The sequence below is a fragment of the Boleophthalmus pectinirostris genome, unplaced genomic scaffold (assembly GCF_026225935.1).
Source record: "Boleophthalmus pectinirostris isolate CB_2022bp ecotype Guang Dong unplaced genomic scaffold, ASM2622593v1 HiC_scaffold_10, whole genome shotgun sequence".
Classification (NCBI taxonomy): domain Eukaryota; kingdom Metazoa; phylum Chordata; class Actinopteri; order Gobiiformes; family Gobiidae; genus Boleophthalmus; species Boleophthalmus pectinirostris.
The window spans coordinates 13,150,005-13,171,411 of record NW_026570971.1 but is presented as its reverse complement, the minus strand read 5'-3'; the positions used below and the strand labels follow the sequence as shown (position 1 = coordinate 13,171,411).

Genomic DNA, 21,407 nt, shown 5'->3' with positions numbered 1-21,407 from the left:
ATGTTTCATTTAAATCTAAATAAACTAATAAATCAAACAAAATTTGTAATTACAAAACACCTGATTAAAACTTTCCTAATTTTCTGAAATTTTCTGATTTTATGAAATAAAGTGATTGACTTGAGTTTCATATTTATTAGTAGGGGTCATTAAAGCAGCAACTTTTTGGTAGAGTGTAACCTTCTTGCCTCCACAGAGATATTGCTTGTCTGGAATGTTCCTCAGTATAGCATTAAACTTATCTATCATCACCATAGAGACAACCACAAGGCCAAGTTACAAGTCAGGTCTAAAGAAGCAACCCCACGTAAAGTAAGACTGCATAATTTTCAAGATATTCTTCAGCAATAAAAACACTCAATTGAATGAATGCAAGCTAGGTATATTTAATGCCATACTGGGGAACGTTCCAGATGAAACAATAACATTTCCATAGAGATTAGCCAGTGACAGATCCTCTACTAGGAAAGTTACATTGTTCCACTTTCAATTCAGATTGGCTGTTGCTGGTTTTAAATACATTCTTATTATGCTTGTGTGTAATTAAGACATTATTTGGATTTGGAAAAAGACAAAAACTGTAATGTTATTTAATCTCACACAAAATCTATGAGCATTTTGAATCAAATGTAGTAGTCAATAATTCTACCATAGCTCTAGCAGACGTATGTCCCTATCTCAAGCTTTACATGACAAGGCCTCAGCAACTTCACGCGTCGTCTTGGAAACCACATACCCCCCTCACCCCGTCCTTCATCCATTATGTCCCTTAAGACAACATCACACACACGCACACCTCTGACTCCCCTGTGAAAACCAGCAGCAAAAAAAAAAACCAACAAAAAAAAAACTGTTCTCCACTTTGTTAGGTCCTACCCCCAATATTCACTGAGTGGCATGCACACAAGCGCCTTCAAAAGTAGAGGCTGTGAAAAGTAGCTCATCTCATTTAGATTAATGAAAGGCTCTGCTCTCTGCTCCCAAACGCTGTGATGATGCTTGTTTGAGGAGTGGCGGATAAAGAATATAATTTGGCCCAGGTGGCGCTTTGAGGTCTCTTATTATTTTAGCCACTATACAGTATTAAAATCCCCACACATTTAATTCTGTTGATATGTGGGTAGCGCATGTTGGCAGCTGTAGAAACATCCCAAAATAGCAGATCCAGGCTCCGAAATGGGTCTTCATCTCCATCAGACACAGACAATTATAATGTATAGAAAGAGTTTGTTATGCTTTCCTGCTTTTTTCAGTCTGCACCACAAATTACCAAAATTACCTAAGTGTCAGTGCTCGTGCATGTGTCTCCGGGTTCACCTGCAGGGGGAGCTGGAGGAGAGAGGAGAGACATCCCATCCCTGTTTTCTCCTTCAGTGGCTTGCCTAATATCCCTGGTGCTGGAGAGCGAGCAGATCAAGGAGGGGGGAGAGATAGGAGCCAGTGTGACAGATAAGAGCGTGGCAGAACTTGTCTCCCTGACTGCAACGTGGGCTGGGGGAAGAGAGCGCAACACAGTGTCAGGCAAGGCTACAGCTACACACACACATCAACACATCACAACAACATCCCAGAGCCTGCTACACCAGAGGGACACACAGGGACGACTGACCACTGCGAGGTAAGAGCATGTCTGTCCACCCCCGCTGTTAGAATAATGTGCAGCTGTCTGTGATGTGTCTCTGCTGTGTCTCCCCTGTGTCTGTGATGTGTGTGTGATGTGTATGTGATGTGTCTCTGATGTGTTTGTGATGTGTGTGTAATGTGTGTGATGTGGGGGGTGCACGCTCCTGCAGGTGTGTGGTCCCTATGTTTGTCTTTATGGTGCACTGGGTCAAACTCAGCCTTGTTTTGCAGCAGAGGGCTGGTGTGTATCTGAAGAACAGTTTGACACTTGTAGCCAACAACAGGATGGACCTGCTGTCAGAGAAGGACAAGGAGCTGATCCGAGGAAGCTGGGAGAGTCTGGGCAAGAACAAAGTGCCCCACGGTGTTATCATGTTCTCCAGGTAATGGTCAGCACATATATGGATTTATAAAATAATTACTCTTATGGCTTAGAACAGCTTCATCCCTCTGTACAAACTTGCAAAGATAGAAGTCCTAACCTGTTGCTTGACGACAAACAAGAATAACTCACTTTTCTATGGGGAATTATTTACATAGATTATTAGATAATGTTGCTATTTTTGGAGTAGCCACGCATCCTGATGCTCTGTCTCTTTGCAGACTGTTTGAGCTGGACCCCGAGCTGCTCTCTCTCTTCTACCACAGGACAAAGTGTAGCTCTAGTCAGGACTGCCTGTCCAGCCCGGAGTTTGTGGAGCATGTGACTAAGGTGAGCTCCTTTGCATTTGTGCCAGCCCCACAGTCCTTCTAATCTTGCCTTAAGTCATCAGAAGTATAATACTCACTACACCACAAGCACTAGACTGGAATGGCCAACACTACCACAGTGTCTTGAGAGTTCATGTCTCAGGGTGTTGGGTCCTTCTATCTCTTGGGCTATTTCAGTTTATTCTAGCGTACATATGAGCATCCTATAACCTCTCCCTGTGTCCTTTGTAGGTGATGCTGGTCATTGATGCTGCTGTCAGTAACCTTGACGATCTGCCCTCGTTGGAGGACTTCCTGCTGAACCTGGGGAGGAAGCACCAGGCTGTGGGAGTGCACACACAGTCCTTTGCTGTAGGTTTCAAACCCTTCTGACACATGTGTGCCCTGCCTGTGTACATGTGTGTGATGTATCTGATGTGTGTGCTGTGTTTGGTGTGGGCTGCAGGTGGTGGGGGAGGCCCTTCTCTACATGCTACAGTGCAGTTTGGGTCAGGCCTACACTGCCCCTCTGCAACAAGCCTGGCTCAACATGTACAGCATCGTGGTGGCGGCCATGAGCCGAGGATGGGCCAAGAATGGAGAGGACAAGGCCGACTGAAGCCCAGCGCTGCAACAGATGCTGCCAAATCACTCGACATGGTTGCCATGGAAGAAGGTTGTGTAACTTGCAACACTGTGGCTTTGGCTGCTGTGCATTTGCTCAGTGAGCGGGGTAGCGTAGCATAGCAAATGTATGATGTGGTTAAACATGACAATTGGATTGACCGAAACCTAGTTTATTTTAGTTGTTGTGGATGTTAGCTACCAGGCAATGATGCTGTACAGCTGTAAGGACCTATGCCAGCCCACTTTGGGTCTTAATGGTCTGGACAAAGTCCCATGGATGAAAACATCCAGGACCTAGTTGCCAATCCACTTTGTATATAGTGGCTTAAATTCTCTTCTGTACTGATCAGTGACTGTTGTGGTCTCGTGTTGTATCTTAAAGTTACAAATGTGTAAATCACTTGATATTATATTTAGGCATCATACACAACTGGAACTGTGATGACTACTGTGGCCAGGACTGGCAGCTGTCTATCAACTGGAACACAGTCATACTAACATGAGACAACTGATAAAGCAATGTCACTTATCAGGCAGCACAACATTTTCATAACTACTGACCTAATGATTACAAGCACAGATCTACTATAACAATAAGTGAATAGAACTGTTATTTTTGATAGCTTTCTAAAGTGAATCATGACTGTTAAGGCTTAAGTGCACCTTACTGACTGGTGTGCAATGTGCTCCTTGTGTGAGCTTCTTGTCCCAATAGGCTCTAGTGGACTGTTACTCAGCTCAGACTGTTATGTGACCCTGGAGTTTATAGGGGAAGGATTTGGGGGGGATTTTTTGTCTTCTAGAAGGATCAGGTTACTTTTGTTTTATGTTTTTAGTGTAGCCCGTGTCCACCTATTGAAAGTATTGTGACTGCAGATAACTTTACCTCAGCTCCAGAGGTGCGGTGTGACCAAGAGTGTGTGAAAACAGACTTAAAGACAGAGGATATTTATGTAATGTGAAAATATCATATACAATAACTCATAATGTCTGCTGTCTGTATACGTGTCCTATATACCTACTCTATAGCACTGTATGGAACATCCTTGGCTGTTATTTACATGTATGGTCATAATGCCAAGTAACTTAGCAACAGTGTGCCAAGTATTTCATAATATCCACTGTTAATCCAAGCTGCTGATATGTGGTTACCATTGCTTTAGGATGAGTTTACATGTAAACAATTATTTTTATATCTTATATTTATGCGTAGTTAAGAGCATTTACTTTTGGACAAATTTAATGTATAGCACACTACACACTATAAAGTATAAACCTTATGAGTAACTGTAATATTTTGAGTAAACAGATTACTATGTCAAATGCACTGTCTCTGAAGTACACTTTTGATAGTGAGAGCCAGTGCTAAAGATTTTATTGTCTTACATGTGTGTAGGTGGCATATATTTATAAGTAACACATTAAAATAACCACACTTTAATTAGCCTTAATAAAGCATGAAGAAAGACTTAATTCAAATGGAGTTACAGTATTAATTAAGTAGTTTCTAAGTGTAAATCCTTCTTAATAAACTATTTGTACATTAAGAATTTGCTGAGGTTAGTTAGTGTGTAGTTATCATAATGTGATACAGTTTGCAGTGAATATTTTCTTATCCTATGCAGGACCTTTGTGCGTTTGCTCCCAGTTAACCCCAATCTTTTTTTTTTTTTTATTATATATATATATTTATTAGCATTTCAAACTGTAAGCATGCTACCTACTGTGTACTTTGACATCTCTACATTTTGGCTGTGTCTCTGTCTACCTCATTATTATTGGCTGCTAGCTACTACAACCAACCGTGATGACTAGTTACAATCCTACAACCAAAAAAGTCATGAACGCACACATGGGATGCACTGTTTGCCATTGGACTTGATAACCATTGCTGTGTTTGTGTTGCGGTAATAAAGTCTTCTGTGTGGTATCGGTGAATAGGGTCAGTGTGTTTTTTGCAGTGCGTTGTGCATAGAAATCAGTGACACTATGCTTGATTAGGCCCTCACTGCTGACAGCCTCTTACATAACACCCAAACAGCCCCCGGACAGAGAGACGGAGGGAGACGGAGGGCACGTCGCTTACCCATGCAACTGCACAATGTCATCTACACTCCAGTCCATCAGGATAACAAGACGGGGTTACGTATGTGCTGCCATGCATGTCGCATAACGTCAGACAGTTAGACACAGCCATGGTAACATGTGTAATTTATGAGATGTTGGGAATGGGAGAGATGACAAGAACGCATTATTTACAGATCAGTTGTAAATGGTTAAAGTTATTCATGTCTGATCTGCCAATGGAGCCATCCCACACAAATCAAGCACACAGTTTGATATGATAGTGTTAAACGGCCTATATTATGCTATTTTCTGATGTTATAATAGACTCAGACTTAGACAAACTTTATTGATCCACAAGGGAAATTATTTCTACACAGTAGCTCACCCATCACAATATTTTATAATAAAAGAAGTATATATAATAAGTAAGTAAGTTTTATTTATATAGCACTATTACTATATTAGCACTTTTCACAGACATATGTCACAAAGACGCTTTACAGACCATTATTCATTCACTCCATACCCGGTGGCTGTAAGCTACTATTGTAGCCACAACTGACCTGGGGGGCAGACTGACGGAAGCGCGGCTACTAATCTGAACTGTTGGCCCCTCCGATCACCACCAACACTCATGCACAGACCACTTTCATACTATAAGATAAAAAATATATATAATATTTCATAAATTCTAAATAAGTAGCAAAAAAAATAGCAAGAAACAGGTGTAAAAATGTTATAATTATATAGATGTATTTGTACTAGTCACAGTAAAATAGAAACATAAGTAATAAAATATAAAATCTCTTCTGTCTCAGCTATAAAATGTTGTTTTCTCATAAAAAAAAACAAAAACCTGGAGTTGTGTTTTGCTTCATTCACTCATGTTTAACACACAAACCCTGCATATTTAACTTGAGTTCTTCTTTTAAACAGAAAACACTCCTTGTGATATCATGTGCTCCACTGTGTTTTTAAACTCCATACACCTTCACTATCATCATTTGGATAATTTCAGCTCTGGAATTGCCAATCTCTACTGAACAAAAGGTTCAAGGTAGCTGTTAACTTTTAAGATACCTTTTCATGGCATCACAAGGTGCAAAAGAGCATTTTGAGCTTTGGAGATGAAACAAAAGACAAATATGTGTTAAGTTATGTTCTTGATGAGGTAACAACATTCCAATCTGGCTAAAAGATCACAAGAGTTGATTTTGAGTAATACAAGAAAGTCTACTCTTTGATTCATTACCCGCTGACTCAGAGAGTGATGGTAAGTTACTGTAGCCACTGTGTCCTGAGGTTGCAGTCTGATGGAAGTGGTGGCTGCACATCCATTCATACTCTGGCAATGTGGGTTAAGTGTTTTGCCTAAGGAGACAACAGCAGAATGCAGGGTTTGAACCACTAACCTTTAGATGAGCTATTCAATGAGGTCATGTTATGTGTTATAAAACCACTATATACAACTCACTCAGTCTCTGTTTTTAAAGTCCATACAGCTTCACTGAAATCATTTGGATAATTTCAGCGCTTACAGAGCATGTGTAGAAAGACTGTAGACAGACTAATAATGCAGGATTACTCAGACATGTGTGAATGAAACAAAACACAACTCCAGGTCTGTTTTTTGGGGAGGTAACAACATTCTAACATGACATAAAGCTCGCAAGAGTTAATTTCGTGTAATATGCAACCATTAAACATCCATCCGTCCATTTTCTTCTGCTTTATCTGAGACTGGGTAGCGGGGGAAACAGTCTGAGCAGGGACTCCCAGACTTCCCTCTCCACACATACTTCCTCCAACTCCTCCGGGGGGGATCCTGAGGTGTTCCCAGGCCAGCTGAGAGACATAGTCCCTCCAGCGTGTCCTGGGTTTTCCCTGGGGCCTCCTCCTGGTGGGACATGCCCAGAACACCTCTGCAGGGAGGCATCCAGGAGGCATCCGGTACAGATGTCAGAGCCACCTCAGCTGGCTTCCTGGCTTGACGTGGAGGAGCAGCGACTCTACTCCAAGCTCCTCCCGTGTGACTGAGCTCCTCATCTTTACTCTAAGGGAGCGCCCAGCCACCCTGCAGAGGAAACTCATTTCGCCCATTTGTATCCTTGATCTTGTCCTTTCAGTCATTACCCAAAGTTCATGACCATGGGTGAGGTTAGGAATGTGGACTGATCGATAAATAGAGAGCTTTGCCTTTTGGCTCAGCTCCCTCCCTTTAAACATACACTGATCAAATGAAATACAACTATGATTAAGCAACTGATGATGGAGCACTTAAAACATGTTTAAATTTCCATTCTATTCCACCACACAAAGATAGGTGGTCATCATACACCACTTAATACATTTATACAGCTGATAAGTATGGGCCTATAGATAAATAACAAGCTAATTCAATCAAGCGACAATGCCTGCCTCCTGTGGCCTGCTCATTAGCTTTTACCTTGGAGTGCACAGGGTCTCAAGAGGAGTGTACCACAGGACAACATTACAGTATTTTTAGCTAGTCTGCAAAGTGTTTGGGAATGAAGGGGGTATCGGATGTCGTCATGGCAACAGTAAGCGATGGTGCAGAGTGGCATGTATGTACTAGTAAGTATGTGTGTGTTTCCGTAAAGCTTGTACTTGTTTAGTTTGATGTTCACAGGGGAGCAGGTGGTGACACTGCGTATGGGATGAGGGTGAACAGGTTTAAGCTTTTAAGGAATACACAAACAGAGGGATGTATGTTTTTGTCTCTCGCCGTCTCTCTGGTTCGATTAAGGACATGTGTGCGATTTGAGGACACTTCTTACTATAGGTTTGTGTGTTTTCTCATGTGGAATGTGCCTGCCACCCATGAAATACTGAGGCTTTATGCATTGTACACAGCATTGTAAAACTGAAAAGATTTATATAAGAGACCTTTAGGGAGCTAACAGCACACAGACACTCAAGCATTTTAAGCATTGGTTATAATGGGATTTCTGATATGTCAATAAAAATGGTAAATAACTAAAATTGTGACAATGAATAAATCAATCAATAAATAAATAAATGAATTGAAAAAAAAAAACAAAAAAAAAAAAACAAAAACAAACATTTTATTTTTGTGTTTAATGTAAATAAATAAAATATTATACTGCTTTTTTGAGACTGTGATTATTATATGTAATAGGCCTAGTATATAGTTCACACATTATGATTTGGAAGTCTCTCAGCTACATGCGAACATCTGGGAAATGAACCTATGCCTAACCCATTAGCTCATGGTCACCCCCTGATATAGGCCTAATATTATGTAATATTTTAATTTAGGAGATGATACTTTTATTTTGTCTTTTAATATCTGTGTAGCCCTTATTAATAATAATAATAATACATCTTATGACATGAAAATTGTAATAGCTCCTGATAGGATGAACTCTATTAAACCCAGACACAATATAATATGATTTTACTTACCCAGATACAGCATGGTATCAACTATGATTTATACAGTTAGAACTTGTGTGTTATGCAATAATTTAAAGTGTATTTGATCAGTGCTTACAGGTAGAACCAACCCTCTGGGAGCACCATCACGCTCTCTGCAGGAGATGTCGTCTATTCCGAGCCCTATTATCCTCAGTGGAATTCACCTCCGTCTCCGGAGCGCTGCGGTTGCCAGGGGTGACAGGGCAAGTGACAGGGGACTTCTCTCTCTTCTTTTGTCATTCCGAGCTGAGAAAAGGCCCAATATGTCACAAAATTATGCTGTTTCTTCCCTGCGGTCTTGTAGTCAGAAGGCTCACACAGCTGTCACGGCCTGTGCATCCCATTAGCGGAGACTGTGTGTGTGTTATCTAATGCTGCGCTGGTGTTACTCTGTGGATACAGGCAGGTGCTAATTGCACTTGACACAGGCTGCTCAGATCTGAGGAGTTAAGCTCCTAGAGAGGCTGCAAGCACCAATCATCATAAGAATATTTGGATAGAGGAAATCACAGGAGAGTCAAAAATGTTCATCTTTTTTTTTTTTTTTTTAAATACAAAAGATTGAAAATAACTGGATACTGCTATATCCCACTGCCTTTTATATGAGAGAAAATTCTACATTATAGGAGCAGTATATAGTCTGTGCTTTTACAGTTTTAAAACTGTAATCACAACTGAAGGTCGCCTGTATATAGAGACACATAAACATTTTTCTCAGGTCATGAACAGGCCATGTCTCATGTAAAAGCACAGAACCTCCAGACTTCTCTCGCTGAGCTGCAGAGTAATGACAGCAGGTGCTGTGGTTTAGATTCAGATCAGAGAGATTTGTTATTGGTTTAAATCAACTGGATTATAGTATTGAAACTGGCAATGCTGATTCGTCTTGAGAACCAAAACTGCAAATTACATCATAAAAAACATAGCTGTGGTCCAATGTTTTTGCAATTAAGAAGTCATTATTACTATTGTTATCAGTAAAAAGCTATATTTGAATATGTTTGACCATAGATACTGTCCCTTTAATGAATAAATGCATTATGTAATCTTTTTCTAGTTGACATTTGTCCATTCAATATACTTTTAGTCACGCCTCAACCATTTGTATTATCAAATTGTGATCCCCAAAGACCTAAAACAAATACATGTAATATAATAATGTATAATGCAATACAAGTAGCCTTCCTCAAAGTCCAATTAAAGTACATTACAGCAGAAAAAGTGAGCTCAAATTTATTTTCAGATCACATCACTTCACTTGAGTACAAAGAAAGCCCATATAACCCAACAGAGATCAATGTCTAGTGCAGTGTGTCCCCTTCCGACCCACACACATAAAAGCACGGTCCTTTTCAGTATGATACACATATTCCATAAGAGAGGGCCAGTCGTGTCTGGAAATGTGCACCCAAACATAGACATGGGGTACAGCCAGCGAGCGGTCATAGTAAAAGTAATGAAGCATGAAAAAACAATCCTTATGCTAAGAATATCATAATAACTCGTATTTCATAACGCTTTTAATGGTACGGAAAATATAGCTTCAAATGGGAGATGTTTTAAAACTTACTTTCATGTTTATTTAATAGTTTTGACGGAGAATTCTGCACGGCCATTTTGCACAAGTTTTACAAGCTGTATTTTGAATTTCCAAATACAATTCTCTCTATGAAATCATACACCGTGCCACTAGTACTAGAATACCACTCCCAGGCTGTAATTAGACAATAATAAACTCCTTTTAGACAATATGTTCTGTAGTTACATGGAAGATTGGCATTGCTTGTAAAACCAACATCGAACCTAATGTTATAGAAAGCCGCGTTACCAACAATGAGCAAGTCCATGTTCAAATTAAAATCGCATCAATCATCCACAGATCTGGACAATAGCCTGGCCATAAACAGCAGTTAAGAGTCATTACATCACGTGCATCCCGGCCATAATTGTATATTCTGTAAATACTCAAGAACCGCGATACAAAACACATGTACAGGGCGGCCTTGTTGTTGTATACGAGTACATGAAATAATAAAGTAATTTACCAGGATGTTTGTGTTAATGAGTTCAAATTCTTAAAGATGCACAATGTAACTTTTTCCATTTGGGGTCCGTCACCTAGCCTGATTCATCAGCCGATTTCAATTTGTACAAACCATGTGACCTCGCAGCACTACAATTCGTTCGCTCGACAGTGGGCAGATACTTTTTTATAACCAATCGCTGCTATTCGGTCGTAAGGTATGTAATTCGCCACTGACGGGACTACCCGGTAAGCTTTTCCCAAATCCTGTAGCAAGAAGGGCAATAATGTCTTTCCCCTTGATAAAATTCACCAAACATTCTCTTTGTTCCGGCTTTAAATCCTTGATCTCGGGAATCGTTGCCAACACAGAATGCATGGCTCTTCACTGAGTGGCTGGTGCCCAGACTCGCACTTCCGGGGTTCTTGCAAACTGTGCATTCCGATTCCTGACCTAGTCGCTGGAGAGAAATGAAACTGAGTGGAGGCACTAGGTGGCGCCAGCCTGACTATCTGTCACCTGCTTGTCTCCATGAACATGTCATTGTTCTACCTGGAATGTTCTACAGTGTGACATTAAACAACACTACTTTACATTTATTCCATTACAGGCGGCTTAATAGCTCAAAAATACCTGGAAAAACAGGCATTATTATGACGTGTGCGGGGTTGCTTCTCCACAGATCTGACCTGTAACTTGGTCTGGTTTGGTGTCCATGAAGATAGAAAGGTTTAATGCCTTACTGTGAAACATTCCAGACAAAGCAATAACATCTCTGTGGAAAAAAGCATTTGACAGACTCTCCACCAATAAAAGCTACACAATGCACCTTTAAGATAATTTTTGGTTTTTGTGTCAGATCGTCCAAAAAAAACAAAAAAAAAAATGAAGTAAACAGCAGGTTTCAACTGGTTTGAACATAGATAGTCACCTGCTGTTTAATGCCATACTGTGAAACATTCCAGACAAAGCAATAACATCTCTGTGGAAAAAAGCATTTGACAGACTCTCCACCAATAAAAGCTACACAATGCACCTTTAAGATAATTTTTTTTTTTTTGTGTCAGATCGTCCAAAAAAATGAAGTAAACAGCAGGTTTCAACCAGTTTGAACATAGATATTCACCTGTCATAAAAGTTATGGCTGGCCCCAAGACACCGTGTGAACACTCTGTAATCTGAACTGTTGTTTTGAGTGGACAATAGAAAGGGAGGTCACCCAAAATCACGGAAAATACATCATTCCCAACATTTTTTGCTCTGTTTCCCAGGCGTGTTTGGAGGCTTTTCAGAGCTCAGGCCATGCAGCAGTTTTCCATGTTAGTCCAGTAGTTTCCATGCCGGATTGTCACACATAGGGAGTGGTTCAGTCAAGGCACAATAGGAGACGTGGGAACAATCTGTTTACATTCATTTAGCTAGTTAGAAAAATATACAAAGTCAATACATGTTGTTTTCAAGTTAAATAATGTTATTGTGTTAATTTCAGATTGATTTAATGGGGCGATTCACTTTCGCTATAGGCTGTTTTCACATTCTATAGGGTGTGGGTAGTACTCACATTTACAAGTACTTTTACTTGAATCATTAGTCACTAAAATTGTACTTCTCAGTAGTTTTCAGACAACATACTTTAACTCCTATATTATAAAATATATTACTCAAGAAGGAATATATTTAGTGTAACAGTAACTGCAGTTTTGTGATTCTAGCTGCACTCCTTAATGATTTAGTTTTTCTCAAATTCATGGTCTATTCTTCAAAAAAACTGTGCATGAGTGAATGTGTTCCCATCCAAATTATATATCACATTTTACTATTACAGTTACTCTTCCCAAATACTTATGACACTTGAGTAATATTGTTTTGAAGTAATGGTACTCTTACTTGCATACACATTTTTTTTATACTCCACCCACAGCTGTACACATGTAATAATGTTTTAAGTACATTAAAGCATAAATCATTGTGTTAGTTGCTGCGTTCACACTTCCACACACATCAAAAACCGCGACTAAACCGGGACTCAACCCAGACTAAACGTGGAGCTAAACATGACTACACCAGGACTTGAAGAGGACCAAAGAAGGTCTACATCACCAAACTAGTACCAAACTAAAACATGAGTGAACGCAGCCATACTGTAAACAAGTCCACTTATGTGACCATTTATGCTGGAACATTCTCTTTGACAAGCCTTTTCATAACAGGCCTATCTTCAAAATTATGCTTTTACAACCTTTTAAACTATATTTTACACCGTTAAACTGTCATAACTAAACTATAGAAAATGGGGACAGCACTGCCACGCTTTCAATCAATCTCCACTGGCCCCCTTAGACCCCAAACACAATACCAACAACACCAAAATATCGTAGCAAAAATATACACCTTAAAGAAATGATAATTACAGCAGCAACTTCCAAGTCTGTATATCCGTGTCTCACATTTCTCTGTGTCCCTTCTGGCTGCGCTCTCACAGCAGATGGCTTCACAAGTGCGTGCCCTCGCCAACCACTCTGCGGGCACCGTCCAGATCTGCCACTCACCCCACGACCACGAGGGCAGTCTGCTGGGGCGAGCCTGGTCACACCGCCCCCTCGCCCAGCCACTCACGGAGGTCTTGGGTTCAATTCCTGGCCTGGTGCTGGGTTTGCATGGCGGGTTACCTCTGGCTCACGTGCTCAATACTCCAGCTCAACCACAATGTTAGCAGAATAATAAAGGTCTCGCCCATTGATTCTAATTGGTGTTGGTGTAATATAGGATAGGGTCAAATGCATTTAATTTTCCCTACGTGGACAGAACAATACCTCTTTCAAGAACACGAAATTCAGAATAACTTTGGAAGCTGTGTGCACAAGTCGACAAGTTGCATGAAAAGAAGAATTATGATTCACTTGGCAGATAGGATCTATACACAGAAACATGTATAGAGATTTGTACAAGTTCCAGTGGGCATGTTTCCATTGTACAAGTTTCAATTGGCGTTTTTGGGTATCACGCAGCTATACAGGGTTAAGTCAGTGATGAAAATGCAGCATAATTTTTCCAGGTTTAACAGGAGCTAGCGTGTCAGGTCTTGGTAGCTGACGGGGCAGTCCATGAGGGGGCTGGAGAGGTGGGGGTCAGAGGGGGAGTCCTGGAGCTCGGTCTCTCGGTGCCCCCCCTCCTCGTCCTGGAGGGTCCCACAGCTGGGGCTCTGGGCACTGGACATGGCCCCGTAGCCGTGGTGGGCTGGGGAGGGCATGGGCGTCAGGGCAAGCTCAGGCTCCAACAACACGGACGCGACAAACATCTGGGAGGAAGAGAAAGAGATGATTTTTATTTGTATCTTGTTCTATCTGTCACTGTGTTCTGATTGTCCACTGTACAGTGCGTTCTGATTGATGGTTGCGTGATTATTCAATTGCGTATTCAGTGTAAGCCACATCCATCTCCTCTGCTGTCTGGAAATCTTTGAAACTGACAAGAAAAACTAGATCTGAGTAGAAAAGCAAAACAACACGCAGTTTATGTTGTGTCATTGAAAACATATTATGTAAAAAGCATACATGTAGATGATAAAGTTTCATTCAAAACAGGATCTATTGCGGCGTTATGCAATGAATAGATTAAAGGTGATCAAGTTCCCTTTATCTGGGACCTCATGTGTCTAATCATTATGAAAAATCTAAAAATAAGTACAAGGTTTATTCATTAAACGCACCAACAGTTTCACTCCAAACTGTAAATATATGAAGCACAGATTACACCAATCTAACTTTACTTGCATGATCAAATTTCAGATATTGATTTATATTGTTATGGCTTCCACAAATTCCATATTAAATGGGCCTTAGCTAGAAAAAAAACTTCCATTAACTTTTTCTCTTGTTTGCCTTTGTTTGTCTCCTCATGTAAGGCATCTTTGAGTATCTTGAAAAGCACTATACAAAATATTATTATTATTATTATTATTATTATTATTATTATTATTATTATTATTATTATTATTATTATTATTAAATATTTGCTGATATATCTGACTCAACTCAAAATAGCCAAGTATAAAATTGTTCGTAAAATGTTTGTTTAGTAAATTATAAACTACATGTTAGATAGATTTTATGTTAGGGATGTAACAATAACTGAAATATTGTAATATCGTATCCTCAAAAGTCTCACAATAATATCAAGGACATCACAATATATCGAATTACAAGTCTCTTTACTTAAATCCATTGTTATGGCACAACAATAGCTAAAAAAAAAAAAAAGAAAAAAAAGAGGGCACTACACAGACCATGATCCTTTGATGTTGTCAATGGAGACTTAACATTAATAACTAGGGGTGTAACGATATCCAAGTTTCACAATATGATATCATCGTGGTATGAACCACACGGTACAATATTTATTGTGATATCGTGGGAAATCTCATGGTGGGGAGGCTTACAATTAGGGATGTAAAAATATCCAAATTCTTTACAATATATATCTCATGGTACAATACTTATTGTGATATTTTGTGGAGACTAACAAAACTGTTAATTTGCTACTCGTTCTTTTTTAAAATGCTTTGACAAGACTTAATCCAAAGAACCAAAGTGCTTAGAACTGTCATTTCTTTTTATAGTCTGCACTGAAATGGAGCAAAGGATTATGGTCTGTGTAGTTCCCTTTTTTAGCTATTGCTGCACCATAACTCTTAATTTAAGCAAAGAGACTTGTTGTTACATCCCTATTAATAACACTTTTAAATCTTAATTTTTCATATTACAACAGTACCATTCTTAACAGTACCAATGTTTTTTTATAGAAGTAAGCAACATATTCACAGTTTTGTTAGCCTCCACAAATATCGCAATAAATATCGTACTGGCAGATGCATATCGTGAAAATATCGTATCGTGAGATTTGGATATCGTTACATCCCTATTTTATATCAGTATTGATCATTTGAATTTTTAACTAGCATTTTTCCACCTTTCAGTCACTCAAAGCGCTGTACATCAAGGAACCACTCACACATTCAAACACCAGTGTACGCAGACACCAGGGGCGAGGTGGGTTAAGTGTCTTGCCCAAGGACACAACGACAACATTCATCTGTGGAAGCTGAAATTGCATCTGCACTACCCAATGTCAACAATAGTCCAGATCAATCAGTCTTATATAATACTACATCTCTGACAATAAAGAAAGAGGATGTTACTGTACATTGGAGGCTGTGGTGGTGGTGACGGTGCTCCTCTCCGGATCGGTGAATGCTCCCTCTGCAGGCTGGTCGGACATCTGGGACAGAGGACACAGGAAGAACAAGCATTTACACAGGTCAGTGAGGCTGCCATATCTGTCCACTAAACTCAGCACAAGAGTCAGGCGCAGAGCAGAGGGGCTGACCTGGTAACTGCTGGACTTGTCTGGCTGCTTCCTAAGGCACAAGCGGAAGATGGAGAAAGCGATACAGGAGAGCAGGGACACGAAGGTGAACAGGGTGATGGGGTGCACTGGACCTGGATCAGAAGAGAAGTTATAATGAAAATATCCGTACACAATATTTAGAGGAGAAACCTTAAAGAGCCCGTATCACGCTATTTTCTTATCAAAAACATACCTGGAGTTGTGTTTTGTTTCAATCATATGTTCAACACACAAATCCTGCATATTTAGGTTGAGTTCTTCTCTCAAACATAAACCACCTTGTGATGTCATGTGGTAGTACAGGTCTACTGTGTTTTTAAACTCCATACACCTTCACTTGAATCATCTGGATGATTTTAGCCCTGGAATTTCCAATTTCTTCTGAACTAAAGGTAAGGTAAGGAGCTGTTAACTTGAAAACTACCGCTTCATGACATCACAATGTGGAACAGAGGATTTTTGATCATTGGAAATGTAAACAGACTAATAATAAAGGATTACTCAAACATGTGTAAATGAGCCAAAACACAACTCCAGGTATGTTTTTGATGATTATAACATGCCTTAAAGCTCACAGGAGTCAATTTTGTGTCATATAGAACCTTACAGTAGTGACGTGGAATGAGCTAAAACAAGAGACTTCTCTTTTTCAATTCAAAATAACTTTTAAGAGAACAGTAATGGAGAAATATTTGAAGGAATAATAACATTAAAGAGATTTTTTTTAAATAATTAGAATAATTGTTGATTTTTTTTCTATGATGTTGTAAAATGCTGTATTAATTTGTAGATGTATGTGCTGTAGAGATAGGGGTAGGCAGTAGGCACAATAAGCTTTAGCTTCTGCCTACACCTGCTCAATAACTTACTTAGTGTTTGATTTGATTGTTCTACAGACTGAATATGTTTTATTTTATGGGCATCAGACTGAATATAATGCATGTAGACTGTAATGAGTTAAACACTGACCAAATACAAACACATGAACATGAACTTACCTAGTCTGAGAACAGAGAAGAAGAGCAACCAGAAGATGCAGAGGATGGGAGCCATGATGACCTGGTTGATGGCGGCCCTGTGAATGCGCTGGCTGAGTTTAGTGGGGACATATGCGTAGTAAATGTTGTAGCGATCCACCATGTGCTTGAGAATCACATAGAGAAGACCTGCAAACACATTACAAAGGTTAGTGTATTCTATCATTTAGAGATCACAAAATGAAAAGGCACATGGGTTATTCTTACATAAGACAAAGCAAATTCAACTGTTTTTGTAATGTGAAATAGTGAGTCCAAACAGATGCATCATTTGTAGTGGTAGTAACAACATTCATCCAAAAACCCATAGAAGTTGACCATGCCCATATGCAAATTTTTATTGTGTATTTGGGCACAACACTTTGCCCACCTTGTGTTTGTGTGAATATTGTGTGTGTGTTCGGAGGGTCTGATGGCACAGATTGGCAGCTGTGTTTCTGTCCCATGGCAGCTGTGGCTACAGTTTATTATAGAGATAATGAAAAATAATATAATATGCATAATATGCAGTTTACAGTTCCATGCATAATAAATGATGGAACTGTAAACTGACTTTGAGTGCCAAGAAAAACACTGAATTAGTAATTAGTCTTACTAATCACTAATTAGTCTTACACATCACTAATGTACTATTACTATCTACTATCTGTTTTTAAATGCAGTAGATAGTAACAACAGTACATTGAATATTATATATAGACCCACTGGAGTTGAAATAAAGCTTGATTGATTATAAAACAGTGCAAGGTATAATTACATAATAATGATTGGTCACATGGGATGAACAGAATAATTAAAGGTATTAGACTAACAGGCTTCATTTGTATTGTACCATTTAAAATGGTTAAATAATATTGTATTTGTAAACACAGCGTGTTATTAGGCACTGAATCCCAGGCAAAAGTAGCAAATGTGGGCAGCAGGCAGGTATTATGCATGAGAAGTAAACATGCGGGCGCTGGGCTCTGGGCACAGACAGGAGCAGAGTGGGCGTCTGGCTCTCAGCTCTGTGTCTGAGTGTCTAGGACTGCAGCAGCACATTCACACAGTCTGCACAGGACTGGCACTGCACCACCACCTAACCAGGCTCCCATACTGTACCAGGGATGAGTAGGGCACTCACCGAAGGGCGTGATGAGCGGGCACGTGATGCTGTAGGTCATAGTGACGCCAAAGATACACATGGTCCAGGCGTACTCCAGCCCAAACTGGAACTCATAGGCCTGGCTCTGGAAACAGGTTAAAGAACAGTCAATAAATAAAAAAAAAACTACTATCATCTACATAGCAACTTTTTACATTTACATGCCACAACCAATCAGGGCCTGCTCCATTTGCCTCTCAACCAACCACATCTCAATCTTGTATAAATGAACAGCAGCAGCAGCAAACCCACCTGCCTCCTCAGACTCTAAATCCTCTTACGTTCACATATTTTACCACTAATCCACCCTTCTCTCTTTCTCTTTATCACAGGTCCAGAATTTATTCATCTAATACTCACTCAAATCTCTCTCATTACTCTGTGAAAAACAATTTTGAATCAGTATATTACCAAAACTCTGACACTGGTGATTCCATCTTTCCTATTTTGTATTCTTGTTCATATTCTGACAAAATATGCAGGAACAAAATGGTAAACGGATAGTGTAACAACCTTGGGAAAGACTTTGAACTAACTTTCCTCCACTGATTGGCTATTAATTCAGCCATGTCAACAAATGATTTGATGGAAATGAGTTTGACAGACATTTGACATTCTTTCCAAAACTCATTCAAACTTATTACAACTCTGCTTGTGAGGGTCATATACTTTACTTTCCCGATGCAGCTAAGGTTTTCATACATAAACTTGACATATCTTCATAGTTAAAGGTGCTAAATCACACAAAACTGACTCTTGTTGTCTTTAAGTCATGTTATAATGTTGTTACCTCCTCAAAACATACCTTGGGTTGTCTTTTTTTTTCACACATGTTTGAGTAACTCTTTATTATGAGTCTGTCTACATATCCAAAGCTCAACATGCTCTGTTCCACTTTGTGATGTCTTGTAGCGGTAGTTTTCAAGTTAACAGCTACCTTTAACCTTTAGTTCAGTAGAAATGGGCAATTCCAGGGCTAAAATCATCCAAATGATTCTACACAGGGTGGAACAAAGTGTTTTCTGTTCGAGAGAAGAACTTTAAATATGCAGGAATTATGTGTTAAACATGTGTGAAAGAAAGAAACTCCAAGTATGTATTTGATGAGGACACAACATTATAACATATATCAGAAAATAGTGTAACATGGGCTCTTTAAACTTTCATATGCTCGTTAATCTTGGTTCACTAGTTTAACCTTTGTAAGCTTTAAAGGAATGTACGATTTTTACAGCATTAATGAGTAGGGCTCGGTATCATGAAGAAGGTGCCGATACGATACATACCTGGATAGAGTGAGCTTTGATTCGATACAATTCAGTACAATATATTTCAAATTGATTTGATCGGTTCAATAAAAAATAATAGCTAAATCAAGGCTGTGACACTAAAAGTCTTTCTTAAACCACTTCTTGTGCAAAGTGAATATGAAACAAACATTTTCAGCAAAACAGTGAAAATGTCAAATGTGTCGCATAAACAAGTTTCCGTCCTCTGAACAAACAACAAAACTGTAGCGCTGTAACAAATTAATTTAGTAAATAAAACAAAAAGCACTCTTGGTGATATATCAATACAGCAGCCCACGATATTGATACTGTATCATCACATTAAACGATACGATATATCGGTATTTCAATATTTTTGCCCACACCTATTAATGAGAGATATATTCAGATACTGCTGAGTGCTCCAATCCAGTTATTCATAATTACCAATACATTTACGTCATGTTTAAGACGTTTGTGTTGACAATGTGAATTTTGGTTCTCAAGTTAATTCTCCAATCACAAAGTATGTAGGAGTGTAGGTTACAACTTCTACCATTAAGTAATTCATAATAGAAAGAAAGACTATATGACATTTGAGCACACTGCTTCGAATGTCTTCCATGTTACATATTGTGCATGACTAATAAGCTAAATAAAATAAATAAAAAACGAACCCTTTTGACATGGATGCGTTCTGCCTGGGACTTGGCAAAACAGAGTCGGACCATGTACACGGTCAATGCCGGAATTCGCAGAAGCTCCATCGCAGTTCCAATCAAACTCGAAGTGATGACGTAATTAACAAAGAAAGCTCCATTGTCAGGAAGAAAGACACACCTGGAAAAAGGAGAGGGGATCTATGTAACTCTTCAAATGGTTGTGCACATGATCATTTCAGATCGAGAGCAGGGGCTTGTATAACTCAATAGGAGATTTCACCGTTTTTAGAAGAAATATTCAAACTTATGATCCACAAATGTTGTCAGGGTTTGGTTTCACAAACTCGCCATATTAATCTTATGGCTTAAAGTCTTTTCAGATGACAACAATTACATCTTTGGCTTGGAATAATGGCACCACTTTCTGAAGCTATTGTTTTAAAAAGTCAAGTTGATTTCTTTATGTTGACAGATGAGACGTTGATCTTTGTGCCAGTTTTTGTTTCTTGCATATTAACCATGAACCTCATCAACAAATCAACAATAGAACAGCGAAACCACAATTTGTATAACAGAATTCTAACCTGCTCTCAATCTTCATTTTAAACATGGATTATATAAAATGTAATATAAAAGGAAAATTAAATATTTTTGCTGTAAAGTTTCTTACTGAAATTTAACTTCTCGTTGATCCAAAAAGTTCTTGTCAAAGACCCACGTGAAGAACACGTCTAGACTACAGAGGGAATGACATGAGAGGATGAGCTACAGAGAGAAGCGCCTGCAGAGATAAGGTGGAGAGGGTGCGTTTGATTTGAGTACCTGGTCAGGCCGAGTGAGGGCAGGATGATGACCATAAAGACCAGCAGCATGAAGCACTTGTGCATAGTGACCTGGTTCTCTCCCGATCTGTGCATCAAAGAAATGACAGAATAAAGCAATGTCAAAGGTGGAGAAATATCTCAGATCATCTGCCACATGAAGAATGAGGGATATAAAAGATTTGCATATAATCAGTGACGGGAAGAATACTTTGAAAATGTATTTTGTTACAGAATACGGAATACCTGTATTAAAATCTATTTTGTAAAATATTCTGGATACATAGTCCAATCGGAGTAAATACTAGGAATACTTTTACACCAAGTTATGTTTAAAATGTAGTATAGAAAGACAATGTAGAATTAAAAACAGTTTTATGCTTGTTTCATTGTTTTTTCTCAATTTTCACTAATTAGAGAATTAAAAATCACACATGCACTCACCATGCCCAGTGTTTTTTTAACACTGCATACAATAACCACTGAATAACAATAATAAGAGGAACTGTAATAAACAAAGTAACAAAAGATTATAGAAATGGAGAGGTATGGAGAGAGATATTGTGTAAATGTTCTTTT

The 21,407-nt window shown here is 39.1% G+C and overlaps 2 protein-coding genes across 2 annotated transcripts in view; one reads left to right on the top strand and one right to left on the bottom strand.

The window, feature by feature from the left end:
• The first annotated feature begins 1,908 nt into the window (after positions 1-1,908).
• On the top strand, positions 1,909-2,932 carry ngb (neuroglobin). The gene is made up of 4 exons (XM_020919832.2): positions 1,909-2,006; positions 2,227-2,335; positions 2,566-2,685; positions 2,780-2,932. The coding sequence occupies exons 1-4, from the start codon at positions 1,909-1,911 to the stop codon at positions 2,930-2,932; spliced, it is 480 nt and encodes a 159-aa protein (XP_020775491.1).
• A 10,625-nt stretch (positions 2,933-13,557) lies between these two features.
• The window catches only part of tmem63c (transmembrane protein 63C), a 32,337-nt gene continuing 24,487 nt past the window's right edge, over positions 13,558-21,407 (bottom strand). The window contains exons 16-23 of the mRNA XM_055160835.1: positions 20,830-20,916; positions 20,678-20,743; positions 20,023-20,185; positions 18,057-18,162; positions 16,895-17,062; positions 15,876-15,988; positions 15,693-15,767; positions 13,558-13,788 (exon numbers count right to left, since the gene is read on the bottom strand). Of these exons, the coding sequence (XP_055016810.1) occupies positions 13,558-13,788; positions 15,693-15,767; positions 15,876-15,988; positions 16,895-17,062; positions 18,057-18,162; positions 20,023-20,185; positions 20,678-20,743; positions 20,830-20,916 (1,009 nt within the window). The remainder of the gene's footprint in view (positions 13,789-15,692; positions 15,768-15,875; positions 15,989-16,894; positions 17,063-18,056; positions 18,163-20,022; positions 20,186-20,677; positions 20,744-20,829; positions 20,917-21,407) is intronic.